This window comes from Periplaneta americana, chromosome 1 (genome assembly GCF_040183065.1).
Source record: "Periplaneta americana isolate PAMFEO1 chromosome 1, P.americana_PAMFEO1_priV1, whole genome shotgun sequence".
Taxonomy (NCBI): Eukaryota; Metazoa; Arthropoda; class Insecta; order Blattodea; family Blattidae; genus Periplaneta; species Periplaneta americana.
The window spans coordinates 17,717,074-17,738,136 of NC_091117.1; the positions used below are offsets into that span (position 1 = coordinate 17,717,074).

Below are 21,063 nucleotides of genomic sequence, written 5' to 3' on the forward strand. Positions count from 1 at the left end.
AGGAGTACACAAAGGAGTAAAGGAGTACACAAAGAAGTTGGAAAAAGAGTAAAGGAGTACACAAAGGAGTAAAGGAGTACACAAAGAAATTGGAAAAAGAGTGAAGGAGTAGAAAAAAGAATGAATGAATACATAAAGAAGTAATGGAGTACACAAAGGAGTAAAGGCGTACACAAAGAAGTTGGAAAAAGAGTAAAGGAGTACACAAAGGAGTAAAGGAGTACACAAAGAAGTTGGAAAAAGAGTAAAAGAGTACACAAATAAGTAGGAAAAAGAGTGAAGGAGTAGAAAAAAGAATGAAGGAATACATAAAGAAGTAATGGAGTACACGAAGGAGTAAAGGAGTACACAAAGAAGTTGGAAAAAGAGTAAAGGAGTACACAAAGGAGTAAAGGAGTACACAAAGAAGTTGGAAAAAGAGTAAAGGAGTATACAAATAAGTAGGAAAAAGAGTGAAGGAGTAGAAAAAAGAATGAAGGAATACATAAAGAAGTAATGGAGTACACGAAGGAGTAAAGGAGTACACAAAGAAGTTGGAAAAAGAGTAAAGGAGTACACAAAGGAGTAAAGGAGTACCGTTACACAAAGAAAAAGAGAAGAGTAAAGGAGTAAAAAAAAAAGCGAAAAAATACATAAAGAAGTAATGGAGTACACAAAGGAGTAGAAAAATGGAGTAAAGAAGTACAAAAGAGAGTGAAGGAATACATAAAGAAATAATGAAGTACACAAAAATAAAGAAACAGCCTACACAAAGGAGTAAAGGAATACACAAGAGTAAATGGACAATCTAAAGAACAAAGAAATGGAAGGTAGAGCAAATCTAGAAGAGTAAATAAACAAACGAGTGAGTGAGTGAGTGAGTGAGTGAGTGAGTGAGTGAGTGAGTGAGTGAGTGAGTGAGTATAAATAAACAAGATGATATATGAATGGGTGAGAAGGTAAATGAGTGTTCGAGATTGAATAAATAAACGAGAATGTAAACGATTGAGAATAAATAAATAAATAGACGGGAGGATAAATAAATGGGAGAGAGAAACTAAATAATTGAGAGGGGAAATGAGTAGTTGAGAAAAAATAAATAAATAATCGAGAGAGTAAATGAGGAAATAAGTAAGTGAGAATAAATAAATAAACGCGAGGGTAAGTAAATGAAATTGTAAATGAGTGGTTGTGAATAAAGAAATAAATAAATATACGAGTGAATGAATGAGTGACAGTATATAGGTAAACACAAGGTTAAGTGAATAAGTGAGGGTAAATAAATAAACGAGAGGAGTAAATGAGCGGATGAGAGTAAATAAATACAGAAATAAGCAAGTGAGAGTGTACCGGTACATCAGTATGTGCGAATAAATGAGAAGGTAAATGAGTGGCTGAGAGTATATAAATACATACACTACAATAAGCGAATGGGTAAGGATAAGTAAATAAACGAAAGAGTAATTAAGTGAGTGAAATAAACTAGAGGATAAGTGACTGGGTGAGAATAAATACACAGACGAGAGAGTAAATAAGTTGGTGAGAATGAATATAGAAACAAATAAGTGCGAGGGCAAAATAATGAATGAGTATGAATAAATAAGTGGTAGGGTTAGTGAGTGAGTGAGTGAGTGAGTGAGTGAGTGAGTGAGTGAGTGAAAGTAAATAAAAATACGAGTGGGTAAATGGGTGGATGAGAATAAACAAATAAATCATTAATTAGGTAAATGAATGTGTGAGAATAAATAAACAAGAAAATGAATGAGGATAAATAAATAGGTTACAGGGTAAATCAGTAGATTAGAATAAATGAATAAACACACGGGATAGCTAATGAATGAATGAGAGTAAATTAATAAATGAGTGTATAAATAGTGAATGAATAAGAGTAAGTAAATAGGCCTAAACGAGAGGGTAAATGAACGGGTAAAAATAAATAAATAAACGAGAAGATAAATGGAATGATGAGAATAAATAAATATATAAATAAGAGAGGACATAAATGAATGTGTAAAAATGAAAAAATTAACGAGAGTAAATAGGTGGCTGAGAATAAATAAATATATAATAGGGAGGGTAAATGAATGGGTAAGAATAAATAAATAAATAAACGAGAAGATAAATGGAATGATGAGAATAAACAAATATATAAATAAGAGAGGACATAAATGAATGTGTAAAAATGAAAAAATTAACGAGAGTAAATAGGTGGCTGAGAATAAATATATAATAGGGAGGGTAAATGAATGGGTAAGAATAAATAAATAAATAAATAAATAAATAAACGAGAAGATAAATGGAATGATGAGAATAAATAAATATATAAATAAGAGAGGACATAAATGAATGTGTAAAAATGAAAAAATTAACGAGAGTAAATAGGTGGCTGAGAATAAATAAATATATAATAGGGCGGGTAAATGAATGGGGAAAAATAAATAAATAAACGAGAAGGTAAATGGGAGGATGAGAATAAATAAACATATAAATAAGAGAGGACATAAATGAATGTGTAAGAATCAACAAATAAACGAGAAGTAAATAGGTGGCTGAGAATAAATAAATATATAATAGGGAGGGTAAATGAATGGGTAAGAATAAATAAATGAATAAACGAGAAGATAAATGGGATGATGAGAATAAATAAATATATAAATAAGAGAGGACATAAATTAATGTGTAAGAATGACTAAATAAACGAGAGGTAAATAGATAGCTGGTAATAAATAAATATATAATAGGGCGGGTAAATGAATGGGGAAAAATAAATAAATAAACGAGAAGGTAAATGGGAGGATGAGAATAAATAAACTTATAAATAAGAGAGGACATAAATGAATGTGTAAGAATCAACAAATAAACGAGAAGTAAATAGGTGGCTGAGAATAAATAAATATATAATAGGGAGGGTAAATGAATGGGTAAGAATAAATAAATGAATAAACGAGAAGATAAATGGGATGATGAGAATAAATAAATATATAAATAAGAGAGGACATAAATGAATGTGTAAAAATGAAAAAATTAACGAGAGTAAATAGGTGGCTGAGAATAAATAAATATATAATAGGGCGGGTAAATGAATGGGGAAAAATAAATAAATAAACGAGAAGGTAAATGGGAGGATGAGAATAAATAAACATATAAATAAGAGAGGACATAAATGAATGTGTAAGAATCAACAAATAAACGAGAAGTAAATAGGTGGCTGAGAATAAATAAATATATAATAGGGAGGGTAAATGAATGGGTAAGTATAAATAAATGAATAAACGAGAAGATAAATGGGATGATGAGAATAAATAAATATATAAATAAGAGAGGACATAAATGAATGTGTAAAAATGAAAAAATTAACGAGAGTAAATAGGTGGCTGAGAATAAATAAATATATAATAGGGCGGGTAAATGAATGGGGAAAAATAAATAAATAAACGAGAAGGTAAATGGGAGGATGAGAATAAATAAACATATAAATAAGAGAGGACATAAATGAATGTGTAAGAATCAACAAATAAACGAGAAGTAAATAGGTGGCTGAGAATAAATAAATATATAATAGGGAGGGTAAATGAATGGGTAAGTATAAATAAATGAATAAACGAGAAGATAAATGGGATGATGAGAATAAATAAATATATAAATAAGAGAGGACATAAATTAATGTGTAAGAATGACTAAATAAACGAGAGGTAAATAGATAGCTGGTAATAAATAAATATATAATAGGGCGGGTAAATGAATGGGGAAAAATAAATAAATAAACGAGAAGGTAAATGGGAGGATGAGAATAAATAAACTTATAAATAAGAGAGGACATAAATGAATGTGTAAGAATCAACAAATAAACGAGAAGTAAATAGGTGGCTGAGAATAAATAAATATATAATAGGGAGGGTAAATGAATGGGTAAGAATAAATAAATGAATAAATGAGAAGATAAATGGGATGATGAGAATAAATAAATATATAAATAAGAGAGGATATAAATGAAGGTGTAAAAATGAATAAGTAAACGAGAGGTAAATAGGTGGCTGAGAATAAATAAATATATTAGAGAGAGGGTAAATGAATGGAAAAGAATAAATAAATAAAATAGAAGGTAAATGGGTGCGTGACAATATATATGTATATATACATACGTATATGTAAGAAGAAGGGTAAATAAATAAATGAACCAAAGAGAAGGTAAACGAATGGGCGAGAATAAAATAAATATATAAATCTGTGAGAGGGTATATGGGCAAGAATAAACAAATATATAAGAAGGTAAGTGGGTGGGCGGGAAGAAATAAGTATATAAGGCAGAGGGTAAATTAATGGGTAAGAGTAAATAAATAAACGAAAAGGCAAATGAGTGGGTGAGAAGGAATAAATATACGTGAGAAGGAATAAATATACAAATAAGGGGAGAGAATAAATGAATGGCTAACAAATAAATAAATAAACGAGAAGTTAAATAAGTATGTGAGAATAAATAAAAATACAAATAAGTGAGAAGGTAAATAAATGGGTAAAAATAAATAAATAAAAGAGAACGTAATGAATTTGTGAGAATAAATAAATTCATAAATGAGAAGGTAAATGAATGGGCAAGAAGAAATAAATAAAGGAGAGAGTACGCATTTTTCTTACTGCGTAGAGTAGGTTTAATTTTAACTTAATTAATAAAAAAAAAGTTTCTCTCTTCTTAAATTTTACAATAAACTGTCTAGCTTTTATTAATCAGTTAATCTTTTAGTACTTTTATTTTTATTGTATTTGTAAATTTAATATTAATTGTAATTATAAGTATAATTGTATTCTTAATATTGCAGTTGTAATCCCCTGGTAGAGGGGAAGAGAAGGCCTGATGGCCTTATCTCTACCAGGTTAAATAAATAAATAAATAAAAAATAAATAAATGGGAGGGTGAGAATAAATAAGTATATAAATACGTAAGAGAGCTGGTAAGTGAGTGGATGTGAATTTATAAATAACATGAATATAAGTGACAGAGTAGATAAAAGAAAAGAGGATAATTGAATGGGTGAGAGTGAATAAATGAAAGAGAGAATAAATGAGTATGTGAGGATAAATAAGTAGATACATGAGTCGATGAGAATGGATACAGAAACAAGAGGTTTGAGTGGGTGAGAATAAATAAATGAACGAGGTGGCAATTAGGTACCGGTAGGTGAAAAATACGAGTAAATAAATAAATGGTAAGGTAAATGAGGCAGTGGCATAAATAAATAAATAAATAAATAAATAAATAAATAAATAAATAAATAAATAAGAGGGTAGCTGAGCGAGTGAGTATTATGAATAAACAAGTGGGGAAATGGATGCGTAAGTAATACATTCTGTGAGTTTGATGGCTACCCATCCAGCGAGAGCGCGCAGGTGAGTGAATGATTGGATCAGTGCAGGAATGCGTCATGCTAACCTATGAAGTAGAGGTCCGAGTTGTCGGCGTCCACGGGGACGGGCGTCTTGTACACGCGGTAGGTGACGGGGGCGGCTTCCGGGGTGCGGGACTCGTTCTCTACACTCGTCTTCAGAGTCTGCGACTCCGGATTCAGCTCCGCCGTCGACTCCACTTCGTAGTCTTCATCAGACTTGGACTGTCTCGAGAACACGTTGGGCGCCGAGTCCGGGTTGTCTGAAAATCCAAGTGCACATTCCAATTACTAGGCTACTACTTCTTTGTTAACTTGCGTGCTGTGATTTCCCAGATGAGTGGCCAATACAAGGAGGAACAAGGCGAATAAATGAGAACAAGGAGAAAAAAAGGAAAAAGCAAGGAGAACAAGGGGAATATAAGGACAAGGTTAATACAAAGGGAACGAAGGGAATTCAAGGAAAACAAGGGGAATTCAAGAAGAATAAGGGGAATACAAGGAGGAGAACAAGGGAAATTCAAGGACAACAAAGGGAATTCAAAAAGAACAAAGGAAATTTAAATGAGAGCAAGTGGAATTTAAGGAGAACAAGGGAATTCAAAGGAGAACAAGGGAAATACAAAAGAACAAGGGAAATACAAAAGAACAAGGGAAATACAAAAGAACAAGGGAAATACAACAAAACCAGGAAAATACAAGAAGAACAAGGGGAATTCAAGGAGAACAAAGGGAATTCAAAGTAGAACAAGGGAAATACAAAAGAACAAGGGAAATACAACAAAAAAACCAGGAAAATGCAAGAAGAACAAGGGGAAATCAAGGAGAACAAAGGTAATTCAAAGTAGAACAAAGGAAATACAAAAGAACAAGGGAAATACAACAAAACCAGGAAAATACAAGAAGAACAAGGGGAATTCAAAGAGAACAAAGGGAAGTCAAAGTAGAACAAGGGAAATACAACAAAAAAACCAGGAAAATACAAGAAGAACAAGGGGAATTCAAGGAGAACAAAGGGAATTCAAAGTAGAACAGGGGAAATACAAGGAGAACAAAGGGAATACAGAGAGAACAAGGGGAATATAAAGAGGAAAAGAATACAGGGAGACCAAGGAGAACAAGGAAATACAAGAACAAAGGAAATACAAAGAGAACAAAGGAATACATGGATAACAAGGTGAATACAAGGACGAGGGGAATAAAATGAGAAGGCGGCGAATACACGGAGAACCAGACGAATGCAAGGAGGACAAGGAGAATACAATTAAAATAAGGGGAATACACGGAAAAGAAGAATATACGAAGAAGGGAAATACACAGAGAACGAGAGGAATAAAAGAACAAAAGGAAGACAAAAGGGACAAGGGAAAGACAAAGAGAACAAGGGAAAACAAGGAGAACAATGGTAGTACAAGGACAAAGGGAATACAAGGAGGAAAATGGGAATACAAGGAGAATACAAGGAAAATAAGGAGAATACAAAGAAAACAGAGAGAAGACAAAGAAAACAGAGAGAAGACAAGGAAAACAAGGACAAGACGAGGAAAACAAGGACAAGACAAGGAAAACAAGGATAAGACAAGGAAAACAAGGGGAAGACAAGGAGAACAAGGGTAAGACAAGTAGTAGAAAAGGGGAATTCGAAGAGAACAAGAAGAGAAGGAGAACAGAAAGAAGAGAAGGAGAACAAGAGGAAGGTCAGGACTAGGGGAAGGCAAGAACAATAAGATGAAGACGAGGACAACAAGGAGAAGACAAGAACAAGGGAAAGACAAGGGCAGCAAGGGAAATACAAGGGAATATGAAAGCATCTAAAGGAACAAGAGGAATAGAAGCAGAACAAAGGGAATACAACAAAATAAGTTGAATACAATGAGAACAAGGGCAATACGTGGAGAAAAATACGAGAACAGGGGGAATACAAGGCAAACACGGGAGAAAAGGGGAAAAAAGGAGAACAATGGGAAAAGGGAAATGCAAGAAGAACAAGCAGAGTTGCATTGTTATGGGACAGTCAATTTCCAATTAACTCCCCCATTCTTGGTGATGATAAATACGTCAAAAATGATTTCCTGTAAAGAAGCAGTAAGGCACAATAAGACTACTAGAGGCTGCAGTGAAAGGAAAAAATCCGTGCACTACAGTAAAAATAGAGAAGAAGATCGTACCTGTTAGGCTCTGCGACTCTTCATAATAGTAGCGTGGATCGGACGGGTTCACCGCGAAGGTTGAGGACTTCTCTGGAGACAGCGAACGCTCCGGGAACTGGTACGTGAAGGCAGGACCCGGCCGCAGCTCCGGCATTGGACCCCCGTTGTTGAGAAAACGGCGCCGCTCGACCTCTTCGATTCTCCTCTGCAATTCTTCTATGATATCATCCTCCGGTGCTGAATCTGGAAATAACAGATTTCAAAGTCAGTTACACCAGAGCCTCATGTCGACAATTCCATTCTAAGAAAACGTACAATAACGAAAACGAATGAAGACGAAACAAGCAGTGCAGTGGCGTGCTGTCTCATTAACTGCCGGAAATTTTACAGATCCTGTGAAGGCTAAAACGCAACAGTTGGGCTTCATGCTAACCCTAGTAAGGTCCGAAACCATCGCCTACCATTCCACACCTCTATTTCATTTGAATACTGAAATCTGAATATCAAATGTAAACAATTTTATCAACTGGTAACTCAGATATTTTTCGTCGGAGACGCTGGCTTCCTTATATGAAATTGTTTGTCTACAACCAGACAACTTTTTTCGATTGAATTGTATAATTGTGATTTCAATCCAACTTTCCGAAGTCCGAGGCTACAACACAGCTGGACGCAGGTATAGCGAAGAACAGCATACATCGGGTTCACTGTCCGAGGATTTATCATTGTAAACACATTTGTTACACTTGGATGAACCAATGACGCAAATTCATAAAATGAATTTATTTATTCATTCGGTTATTCATGTATTCATTTGTTTATTCATTTATTCATTCCTTTATGCAATTATTAATTCGTTTACGCATTTATACATTCGTGTATTCATTTATTTTCATTCATACATTCATCCATCTACGTATCTGTCTGTCTGTCTGTCTGTCTACCCATCCACCCACCCACTTATTTATTTATTTACAGCAGAAATCAGGAGTAATGCCAGAGAAGAGTAACTGCTTATTTAGTCATGTTGAGTAAATTTGTTTAAAGGATGGAATCTCATAATACGACTAATATATTTGAACATATAGCTTACATCAATTTCAAATTCCGATTTTTGAAAGTGGAAAAATGATATGGGATGGGATTATGATATACATGTAACAATTTTTTATTTTTATTTTTATGACCCACCCTTTGCATTGGTATTTGTTCCTACTTTACCGTTACTTCTTAAGGGATAGACAAAATGTTAGCATGGCAAAGGGATGTCCATTTTTAACATAGAGTCCGTGGAGCTATCGCCTGTCTTCTTCGGAACAATGGTTGGGAAGTTCATGAAGAGGTCCACTGCATTTCTAAAGAGCGGATATAATAGCAATAAACAGGCAACAACAAAAGGCTATTATCATAGATCCAACTATACGCATGGAGAGAGATCTAAACCAAGCTCATCAGGTTGATCATGAAAAGAGGGCCATTTATGAACCTTGTATTCCCTACCTCAGTGCCAAGTATAACATCCCTCTCTTCAATTGGTCAGTGGAGGTTTATTTTTTGGTACTCTGAGTTCTTTACCAAAATTTACATATATTTGTTAAACAATTATCAATATCATTTTTTGAAATTCAAAAAATCATCTCGCAAATTCTTAAAGATTCCCTGCAGATTATACAATTTCATTTATACCACTCAGAAGGCCTTAATTAAGGATATGCTAATTTTAAATAAAATCTTTTATTATTTGTAAGTATAATTTTAAAGTCAACTTCTAAGGTTTTATTTTATAATTGATAATCAGTGGTGCTTAATTATTACATTTTATTTTTATAACAATACTCATATTTAATTAATTATATTTTTATTTGCTGTTATTTTCCGGATCCTCGTGGTCATCCTTAATTAAGGCCGGACGATTTATTTCTCTCTCTCTCTCTGTCATTATTTTCAATTATTAAATTATTTGTATGCATTAGAGACGAAGAGACAAGCTTTATAAACAATTTTCAAACGCAGAATGAGTCAAGTCGGGGGAAAAATTGGTGAAAAAAGTATATTCTTTCAAAATATACAATATCCTTCAAAATATGTAATATATGCCAAAATATTTATTACGTATCAAAATTTGTAAAAATAAGTACTTAAAAACTTCGGAATAATGATCCCTTTGGTGTGATTCGCCGACATTTTAGCTTTTCTTATAGCTACATACTGTAGGAACATAATATGTAATTACGTAAAATCCGGGCTCTACATATTAATCGCCCACCACAGGCTGGAGTTAGGCCTCCTTCTCAGCGCGCTCGCGCTCACAAACAAAACTAGCTGCGGACAGGTGAGTAGGAACAATAAACAACGCAGAGGTTCAGTAATGTACCATTCACAAGACGTGCTTCGCCTACATATGTACATACACCATCATATCATATTAGGAAGTTTAAATGTAGAAAACAAAGAACGGACGTGGCAAAATTTTCCTTTGTTAACCGCACAATAGTAGACTGGAACAGCTTACCTGCGGCAATCTTTCAGGGTGGTCCTCTCAAAATCAATACATTTAAGGAAAGGTTGAGAAGATTAGACTGAAAATGTAATTGTAGGTGCAATGTAATTATCTAAATTGTGTCATGTAATTAATTAAGTTGATATGTAATTAATTAAGATGATATGTAATTTAGTTGATATGTAAATAAATTAAGGTGATATGTAAGCAATTAATATGATATGTAATTAAGTTTATTTGTAATTAATTAAGGTGATATGTAATTACTTAAATTGGTAATAGTTGGGTGAAATAGAAGTACTTATAAGTTAGGTTTACTTTTGCTTATTGTAGGCGTTATTATAGAATAACTTTTATTTATAGTCCTAGGTTTATTACATCTATTTATAGTTAGAAATAAATTTAGATTTATTTCATTTTATTCTTTTATTTTTCTTTTATTGCTGTAATTATTGTATAATTGTAATGGTATTATTGTATATTATATAACACTGCTACCGGGTGTATACCCAATTGTAGTGTACGTACATACATACATACATACATACATACATACATACATACATACATACATACATACATACATACATACATACATACATACATACAATTTTCTGTTTACAACAAATGTAAATGTAGCTTACACATTACACACCACTGGTCGATTCTTATGTCCACATTGAACACAATTGCGGGAGTAAAAGGAGACAGTTACTTATCACTGAAGATAACCTATAAATCCCCCAAGCCTGGCCTACCACTTACGAGTAAATATCTCCCATTTCGTTTGTGTATGAAATGTATAAACCTTAGTTTTAAGAAAATTCAGAAATTTTAAAAATGTTCTCATGTTTGGAAAACACAGTACACTTCCGTTAACATCTATAGGTATGCAGATCACAGTTTGAAAAACAAAGGCGTGGCGTAAGATATATACCTCGACACGATATCGATAGCATTTGACATTCCGCTGTCAGCCTTTCTTCTATCATTACAACACCTTTAAATAGGTCGAGAATCAATCTACTAAGAGCTTTTGCAGCAGTAGCTTTAGCACTGCCTCACCGTCGCCACGGGATAACCTGAATTCGAAGAGAGGCAGTCATTTGTTACAACAGCAGTATCTTTACTTACAACTAATTACCCTTTTGTGCCAAAGATGCTCAAGGTTGAACAGACGCAGTTTTCCAAGTTTTCGTTTCTCAAAGTAGATAAAATGACATCGCGTTTTATTCTGTGTCGAGTCACAAATTCGATTCCCGTAGTACACGGCAGAGATAGAAGAACCCAGGCTACAAATTCGTATCCCTATTTTTAGTTTTCTTCTCGTGTATGGTGGAGGAACGCCATCTTCTTGAAAGATTAGCTTAAGTCCAAAATATACAGGGTGATTCAGTGACTTTGCTACAAACGTTTAGGGATGATAGAGGAGACAATAATTATGAACAACTTTTATTATTATAGGAATCTATGTCCTGGTACGTTCCGTTTGGTACTTACAAGCCTTGATATGTTTGGCAGTGTAATCAGCTAGAATCGAACTCAAGTCCATCCTTTTGAAGTTTGGTTGCAGACGACCTGTTCCTGCAAACGTTGGTGATTTCTCATAAACATGATCTAAGCTAGATGGCATCGTAAATAATAATTATTTTGATTCATTAAACCTTGTAACTTTCCTTCCATTTCCTTTTGCTCTTCCATTAATGAGATGTATATCAGCAAGTTTCATAATATATTATATCGTATATTGTCTCAAAAGTCTCCCTCTATATCCACAGACCTCAAAGTGTGCTGACAACCGTCAAGCAACCAACAATGAGTGCACACTAACTCTGTGCGACTTAAATTGTGGTTTTTCTGTTAACGAACAGTGACGTATATTATACAAAATCAAGCTTTCAGGTATAACTCCCTGTAAAGTTGATTTAAATAATTTCGAGGGAAAAATTGTTCCGGGGCCGGGTATCGAACCTACTTTGAGGTCTGTGGATATAGAGGGAAAAATTGGATCAGTGTCTGGTAGAGTTCCCGGGTAGCTCAGTTGGTAGAGCGTTGGTACGTTTAACCAAAGATCCCGGGTTCGACACCCGGCCCCGGAACAATTTCTTCCTCGAAATTATTCAAATCAACTTTACAGGGAGTTATACCTGAAAGCTTGATTTGTCTCAAAAGTGTTAGTTCATTTGTTTATGAAGTCCTTTTTTTTCCCCTCCACGGCCTTCTAGATCGTATACGAATTTTAAAATTAGAGAAATTTTATCATTAAATAGCCTAAATACAATTGCGGAATGTTGAAAAGGTACCTTTGTTACACCTTGTATATTTAAGAGACTCATTCCCAATAAAACTAAGTCCTGTATCGAGTAATGGCTTCATACGTCATTTTCAGAGCTCAAGTCTGAACAGTGCGTGGGGTGTTCTCGTGAAGACTACCTGTCGCTTGCACCTCCCGCCCACTGGATAGATGTCAATGCCACTCTTATAAAGATACACCCTACTGTGTCCATTTACAACACAGACAGAGCTATCCCACGCTACAATATTGTTCTTGACGTTCTCGGGGGCAGTGAAGAAGCTTTCTTTTGGATAAGAAAGGCGAGCGTTTTCTATTAATTAATCCTTCTCTCTTTTTACTTTCCACAATTAGGAAGTATCGTCAGTAACTGATGACGACAATGAAGTTAAAATCGCAAAAGTATGCTCACGAATGCTGATGCGGGAAGGAAAATAGAAAATGCCAGCTTAAAAAAATGCTTTCTTCGGTCCCTTGCTTTCAGCCTCAAGAGCTACTACATAGTATTGTTCTCTCAGCATATTCATTAGCTTCCAGCTTATCGAACGTGTCATTGAGAAGGTAATTTGGTAATTTTTGGCCAAAATTATATTTTTCGTTTTTTGTATAAAATAAAGCTGATGCCTACTTTACACTTTGACGAAGTTTTAGAACTCTACGTCGGTTGTGTCGTTAATTACACCATCTTTAAAAAGTTTGCACTCATTAAGTTTAATATGCATGCAAACTTTTCAACTTGTTTCCTCTGCATTATCATTGCTATTGATTCCACAAACAAGTTTTATGCAAGGAAGCTGAGAATGTTACTGCATTTTCTTTGAACTATACTTAAAGTCATGTTGGCATTAAAAAAATAAATTAAATAAAAAAAATAAAATGTGTGCATGCACTCCATAATTTCATAAATTTTAATATTCATATATTTAATTTTTTTTCTTTGTTTTAACAAGAATATTACACTTTTACTACGTTATACTACTTTTGACCAACAAAATGGTACGGAACGACGAGTTTCAATCAATCATGGCTGCTTATCCTACAATTTTTATCACCTATCAATAAAGCGACAGCTCAACTAATTCAATCACTAGAATCAACTTTAATATATCTCTCCAAAACATTAAAACGTGAGTCCTTTTCATCAATACAAACACAAACCACTCTAGATTTTAAAAACTTCCATAATCTTTCTAGTTACATCAATTTAACAAGGATATTTAATTCACTACATTATGCAAATGTTTGAGCAGATTACTAGAGACGAGAATTCCATGCATATGCTTGTATTTATAGGAACATAGGACATAGCTCAAACTTAGTACTTAACCATTTCATTACTTTCCTGTTCCAAATATGTATATTTTTTCCGTGCATATTTGCATGTTTTGGCGTTTTTGGGGATAAAAACATGCATAATGCAAATTTAAGTAATTTTCAGCTTAATAATGCATGTAATATACACTATATTCAATTTAAATGCATGTTTTAATGGTTTTGAGTGAAAAACCTACGTTTCTTGATTTTTATGTCGCTTATTTTAGCTTCAGCTCAGTTGGTAGAGCAGCTGGCTACGGACTGGAAGGTCCGGGGTTCGATCCCAGGTGGTGACAGGATTTTTTCTCGTTGCCAAACTTTCAGAACGGCCCCAAGGTTCACTCAGCCTTCTATAAAATTGAGTACCGGGTCTTTCCCGGGGGTAAAAGGCGGTCAGAGCGTGGTGCCGACCACACCACCTCATTCTAGTGCCGAGGTCATGGAAAGCATGGGGCGCTACCTCCATGCCCCCCCAAGTGCCTTCATGGCATGTTACGGGGATACCTTTACCTTTCATTTTAGCTTCAGGGATCAGGATTGAAGAAGGAAAAGAAAAAAAAAACTAAATAACAGAAAAATGAAATAAAATGTTAAGATTTTCACAATAAGAAGTTTTTAAATCCTATCTAGGTAACCGTAAGTTCTATTACAATTTCAGATAAAATGTATTTAAAAATTTCAAGTCGACTAGCAAGTCGCAAAGTCACATATTTCAAGAATGCAAAAAAAAAAAAAAAAAAGGAAAGAATCTGCAAATAATTCAATAGATCTCTCAATTATTCCCGTGTGAGAATGGGTGTAGCAGCGAAAAAGAAACTGGGCAGGATCATAAATGCAAACCTGAACTACGGATTCTTTTGTTCAGTGAAGGTTATTTGTGGCGAAAACTTGAATGAAGAATTTGACCTGACACTGTCACAAATATGTTCATTCAAGTTTGCACCCATAACTTCTTGCGATGTAGAAAAGTCATTCTGTGCCTACAAAAACATATTGACTGACAAGTGCAGGAACCTCACAGAAACCAATTTATAAATGTTGTTAGGTTGTTAACTGTGCAAAAAAAAAATAATAATAATAATAAAGTAAAGCGAAATAAGACATCTGGAACAAAAATGAAAATGCATATTTTAATGTATTTTTCGCTTGATCGTGCATGTTTCATAGTGCATTAATGCATGCATATTTTGGGATTTTACAGTGCATGAAATTCTCGTCTTTAATGATTACCAACCTAACCTAAATTATACTAAACATTTTGAGGGTCAGCGAAAATGAAATTCGAAATTCAAGAGATCCGTGACACTCAAAATTGTTGGACATTAGCGTCAATAAGTTCATCAGTCTATTCATTACAGTATTAAACAAAAAATGAATATAATTTCCCTTCAGCTCAACGTATCTGTAGTAAATCCTCTTTGAAAGGAAGAAGCATTCGACCGAAAGCGGAGCCTTGACTAGCCAAGCGGTTTAATCGCTGCTAATGAAGCGAATGCACACAAGTATGAAGCTGTAGGCCTATAGGCTCAAATCTCACCAGGAACGTGCCGGTTCTTTTGATTTTTTTTCCTATTCCATGCATAACCAACTTATTAGCATTTAACTGTAATTATTACAAAAAAAAATCGGTCCGTGGTGCGGCAGGCCATGAAGGGTGACAGCTGAACAGCCCACTGCTGGTCTCACGTCCACATGCCTCAAGAGAGGTGAACAATCATCCAACCAGAACGGATGTACCGTATGGTCTGCATGAAATTATTACTAATTAAATGTTAAATTCCTGTTCAAACTTAAAATGAAGGAATGATAATAATAATAATAATAATAATAATAATAATAATAATAATAATAATCAGTACACCATTATCTCATGCCCTAGTTGCCTCATGAGTGATGCCTTATTGGTGTTACTTATGAGGTTCAAACCTGTATATAATTTTATTTTTCAAATGTAAATTTTCAAACCATCTGCATATACTCGCGCTCCACTCTCCTGGATAAGGGTTTCTAAAATTTTTGAAGTAGTAACTTCGATTACTAAGAACTGACAAGCAAATGTTCTGATGGGGGCAGATAAAAAAGTGAAATTTTTTTCTTCCACTATGTTAATAATTTCAAAAGAAGTGCTTATACAAATTTTGGCCACTCGACCGCAATTACGAGGGCCGTAAAAAAATTAATTCGCCAGGGGCCGTCAACAGAAAGAAAAAACACAGTTTCATTGGACAAATTTATTAGAACGGACACAGCTTGTTTAGCTATTTTTCAACATATTTACCATCAGAATTGAGACATTTCTCATATCATAGGATCGACAGAGAGAGGTGCAGACGCAGTCAAACGCTGGTTCCGGACTGAGGTGGCTGACTTCTACGACACAAAAATTGATCTCATGGTATGACAAATGTCTCAATTCCAGTGGGGGATATGTTGACAAATAGCGCAACAATTGCTGCACCTGTTTCAATAAATATTTCCATGAAATTGTGCTTTTTTCTATAAACGACCCCAAGGAAAATCACGTTCTGGGCGGCCTCGTAATTGCGGTCCAGTTGCCAAAATTTGTATAAGCACTTCTTTTGACATTATTAACATGGTGGAAGAAAGAAATTTAACTTTCTTATCTGCCCCCATCAGAACGTTTGCTTGTGAGAATAGGACAGTGAAGACCATGTGCATAGAATGATTAATCTACGTTTCTAAATGCATCTCTCAGCTCATAAATTGAACATCTTTTACATGCAGTAAATCTCTATTACATGAGGTCAGTGATTTCACTTCTGCATTTTATAAGGGCCGTACTTAATATTTCCTTCACCTTAAGGGCATATGTACGTGAACGACCACAAATATTATCAGAACATGCAGGCTCTAAATTTCTAAAATTTTATAAGAAAATGAACTCACAATTGGACAAAAATTACTAGGTACCACAACAAGACTTATTAGAACTTAAATATCTGATAAAAGTATAAAAAAGGTTACTAATAATATTTTTGAAACCAATTTTATCAATGTATGAAAAAAAAAAAAAAAAAAAAAATTCTGCAGTTAATTGTATCATTTGGTAACCATAACATTGTTATGGTCTCTCTGACATCTTTAATATTTTTCCTGCATGTAATAAGCACTTATTTCTGAAAAGTAGACTGCTCTCAGACATGTAGAGTTGTTTATTTTAATAAATTATTTGTTTATTTGTCCTATATAAAATACATTAAAATTTACAGAATGTTTTGTGACCTAATTTTTCTATTTTCAAAGAAATAAGCATTATTGTAGTCTACATTTTGCATAAATGCACGTTAAATCAGTGTACAAAATTTCAGAATTCTATCTCTAATCGTTGTGGAGTTATGAAATAATGTGTGAAAATTTTCAAATTTTCGAAAATTTAATTTAAACTAAAAACTGAATTCTAAACAATATTATTAGTAGCGTTTTTTTATACTTTTATCAGTTATTTAAGTTCTAATAAGTCTTATTGTGGTACCTTGTAATTTTTGTCCAATTGTGAGTTCATTTTCTTATAAAATTTTAGAAATTTACAGCCTGCATTTTCTGATAATACTTGTGGTCGATCACGTACACATACCCTTAAGTTTATTACCCTCAGTGGGGCTTGAACCCGCAATACACGGGTCAAGACGCAAGCGCCGTAACCGCACCACAGTCTGCCGGAAACGAATATCACCAAAAGCATGTGGGAAAATATAAGACCTCAGCTTAAAACGCAACAGTACATTGGACGCTGTGCAGGAAGACTCTGAAGTTTTCCCTGCTCATTAGAAGAGACAATTTAAGAGCTGATGAGCAGTTTATTTACCTGAGGGGCGAACAGCGTCGGAGGGAAATGCCAGGGGGACGTCGTTACCGGGAAAGCTATTCGCGGCGGCAACTCATTATGCGAGTACATGTCACAACACGGAAATGCGTAACCCGATGAACCAGGAAGCACGACGGAATGCCACTGCGATACAGTCTACTGGGTCGTACAGAGCGTTGTTTCCTTCCGCGCAGCCCCATACAATTTGTGGCGATCGTGGTCAGGCCGACAGTGCAAGCGACTCCAATCAACGATTACGTAGGCCCATGTACAGCATTTAGCAGTAACAGCATGTAACTCACAATTTTTTACTAAAAATAAAAACTAAGGGCCATATTCATAGACATTCTTAGCGCGGGCTTCCGGTGGATGATCAGCGAACTAACGTTTTTCGTATTCATAAACCATTGTTAGCGATATGATGTGATATGAATCCTGTACAAGTAATTAGTCGATAGCCGGGGCTAGTTTAACACGCTCGTAGCTCGGGCTAGCGAAATGTCTATGCATAGCACCCAAAGAGATCTTTAAGATCATTTAACGACGCTTTATCAGCTATTAGGTAATTTATTTATTTTTTTAGTAGGTTATTTTACGACGCTTTATCAACAGCTTAGGTTATTTAGCGTCTGAATGAGATGAAGGTGATAATGCCGGTGAAATGAGTCCGGGGTCCAGCACCGAAAATTACCCAGCATTTGCTCATATTGGATTGAGGGAAAACCCCGGAAAAAACCTCAACCAGGTAACTTGCCCCGACCGGGAATCGAACCCGGGCCACCTGGTTTCGCGGCCAGACGCGCTGTCCGTTACTCCACAGGTGTGGACATTAGGTAATTTAGATTCGATGGAATTGGTGATAGCGAGATGAAATTCGACGAGATGAGGCTAAAGGTTCGCCAAGGGTTACCCGACATGTACCTTAAAGTTCATATATTAATTTTGTCAGATGAAAAATTACATTTCGTCGTTGTTCCTGCAATAAGTCCTATGTGCAAAATATAAAATCTTTTAGAAGGAAAGAAAAACACATTTATTCATCCTATGGCAGCCGTACATAGGAGACAGTGAATTCTTACATTTTCGAAACAAAGATATGAGCCGTTCAGAGCAGAAGTGGTGTAAGTTAATTTTGACTTACACCACTTTTGCTCTGAACGGCTCATATAAACTAGGCTAATGATTCGGTAGTTATTATACAAATTTAAATGACATGGATATATATTTTGCCTGTAAATGTATATACGAAAAACAGAGAGCTTGAGAGAGAGAAAAAAACAAAGAGAAAATAGGAATTGTATTTTGTATATTATTTATTTGAGCCGTTCAGAGCAAGAGTGGTGTAAGTCAAAATTGACTTACACCACTTCTGCTCTAAACGGTTCATATAATAATTACATATAGGATATTTTATTATTTGCTGTATCACTATTTAAGTTATTTAATAGAGAAAAAATCTGAAAATCGATAAATATGTCACACAGACAGGAGTTATTACAGGAACAACGACGATATGCTGTAGACATTGTCACTAAGAGCCCTTTCAGATGAAGCTACGTTTAGAAGCGCTGCCACTTGTGAATAATAGATATAAGTGGGTGTCTTCAAACGCAGCCACAGCCACACAATAGTAGCGCTGCAGACGTTCTCAGTGGTTGGCTTCGCCGTTGGTGGCGGCTACTGAAAGTGGCGCTTCCCGTCGCGATACATGGAATTAAATTGTAGGTTTCAGACGGAGCCACAGCCACGCCACTATTTTAGAGGCGTGTGAGTGGCGCGTCTGTGACGCTGCTAACAGACGACTGTTGGACCACCAATTCTTTACACGTCACGACAGACTACAGCCTATTGTGTCACGGTGTCTTTTTTTTTTAATTTCATTGGTAATTCCTGCTAGAAGCTCTTGAAATGATTTCTTAAACACGGGGAAAAAAACTTTTTATCGTCTTGATGTAAATCACTAAAATTTAATTATTTAATAAAGTATGAAATAGTAATCGATTTTGTCTTTCGAAAACCAACGGATAGATCCAGACTCTTCTATTTTACGTCTCTTCTTTCACTGTATGAGCAAAATTGTCAAAAGCATCCATCTCCCCTCCCCCCCCCTCTCTCTCTCTCTCTCTCTCTCTCCATGTTCACAGGAAGACTAAAAAATTGTCTAAAAATTTAGTGTAATAGTGCTTCAAATGCACATTCGCAGCGCCACTAACGCTCGTTCCCAGCGACACTAACGCTCGTACGTAACAGCACTAACGAACCACTAGTGGCGCTCTTAAGTGGCTTCGTCTTAGGCGACTCTAAGAGTAACATGGTGTTAAAATATATGATCTAAATTTGCAATAAGGGATTTTAAAAAAGCATTTGTCAACGAGAATATTTTTAATTTATTTAATGATAAATCCCTGCAGTCTTCAGATAATTCGTTATAATACATAATTTCAGCATACAAGATGTAAACGATATAAACTGCCAAACCTATGTAGATAGTACATTGTTGGCCTATTGAATAACATGTCTAGTGAAATTTAATTATTTCTTATAATTTTGTTTTTAATTTGTAAAATAACCTACCACGTTTTTATGATTGATAGTAGCCTAATATGTGTTTACATTTCGACTGAACGTAAATGTCATTGCCAATGATCTTGCGCCCAACACATACAAAAACACAACAGAGTAACAAACGACTGCTTCAGCATACCCGTCAAGGCGAACTTAAGACTTGGCCTTGAAGATCAGGGCGCTGCAGTCGACCAGGTGACAGTCTACGTTACGATATGATGATGTCACGGAGTGTTGTTGCACATATTTTCCGCGTCGCTAGTTCGCTTTTCCGGGTAATGTCTATCAGGCAAAGTAATTTTTTTTTTTTAATAATTGATTGATCGATCAGCGCATTTAGCGCTATAAGATCATTTCTAAATAAAATATAAATACAATACATGACACTGAATTGAGGGCAGCCTAGATTGGGTTCCTCAATGAACAAAAATAATTGTTAATAAATAATTATTTACATAGGTTGGTGTGATGATAAATTTTGATTATAATATGTGGTCCATTGGAAGTCGGCTCTTGATTCTGGTGGGAAATGTGGACTTCCTTCCGAGAGAGTAGTGGATGGCGCCTGGAAAATTTTCTAGGTTGTTATAGAACTTCTTAGCTTGTGAATGAATACACTGTTTGATTGTGTCAATACCAGTTTCTCTGTGTAGTTGGCTGTTACGGACAAATCAAGGAGAATTGAGTGAAATTCGTAGGACTTTATTTTGAAATGACTGGATGTGTTTAATTTCACTTATTGCAGCTCCTCCCCAGACAGGACAGGCATAAAGCAGTAGAGGTCGTAATAGAGATGTGTAAAGTAGCATGCAATTTTGTAGCTTTAGAGATGATTTCTTGTTGAGGAGCGGATATAATTTAGCGAATCTTGAGTAGGCCAATTTCAGTTTGTTGTTGATGTGATGTTTCCATGATAGACGGCGATCTAAGTGCACTCCAAGATAAATAATGACTGTCTATTCTAATTTTCAAAAAAGTTACTCTCACAAAGCACTTTTTTGCCTGGAAAAATCTTGACAAAACATAATTGACTTTTTTTTCATCAGTTGTTTAAG

General features: G+C 34.9%; 1 protein-coding gene across 2 annotated transcripts in view; it reads right to left on the bottom strand.

Moving 5' to 3' along the window:
- LOC138709443 (neural proliferation differentiation and control protein 1) overlaps positions 1 to 21,063 on the bottom strand; it is a 299,520-nt gene that overhangs the window by 182,815 nt on the left and 95,642 nt on the right. For both annotated transcript variants that reach the window (XM_069840334.1, XM_069840251.1), the window contains exons 2-3: positions 7,529 to 7,753; positions 5,408 to 5,623 (exon numbers count right to left, since the gene is read on the bottom strand). In XM_069840334.1, coding sequence (XP_069696435.1) covers positions 5,408 to 5,623; positions 7,529 to 7,753 — 441 coding nt within the window. The remainder of the gene's footprint in view (positions 1 to 5,407; positions 5,624 to 7,528; positions 7,754 to 21,063) is intronic.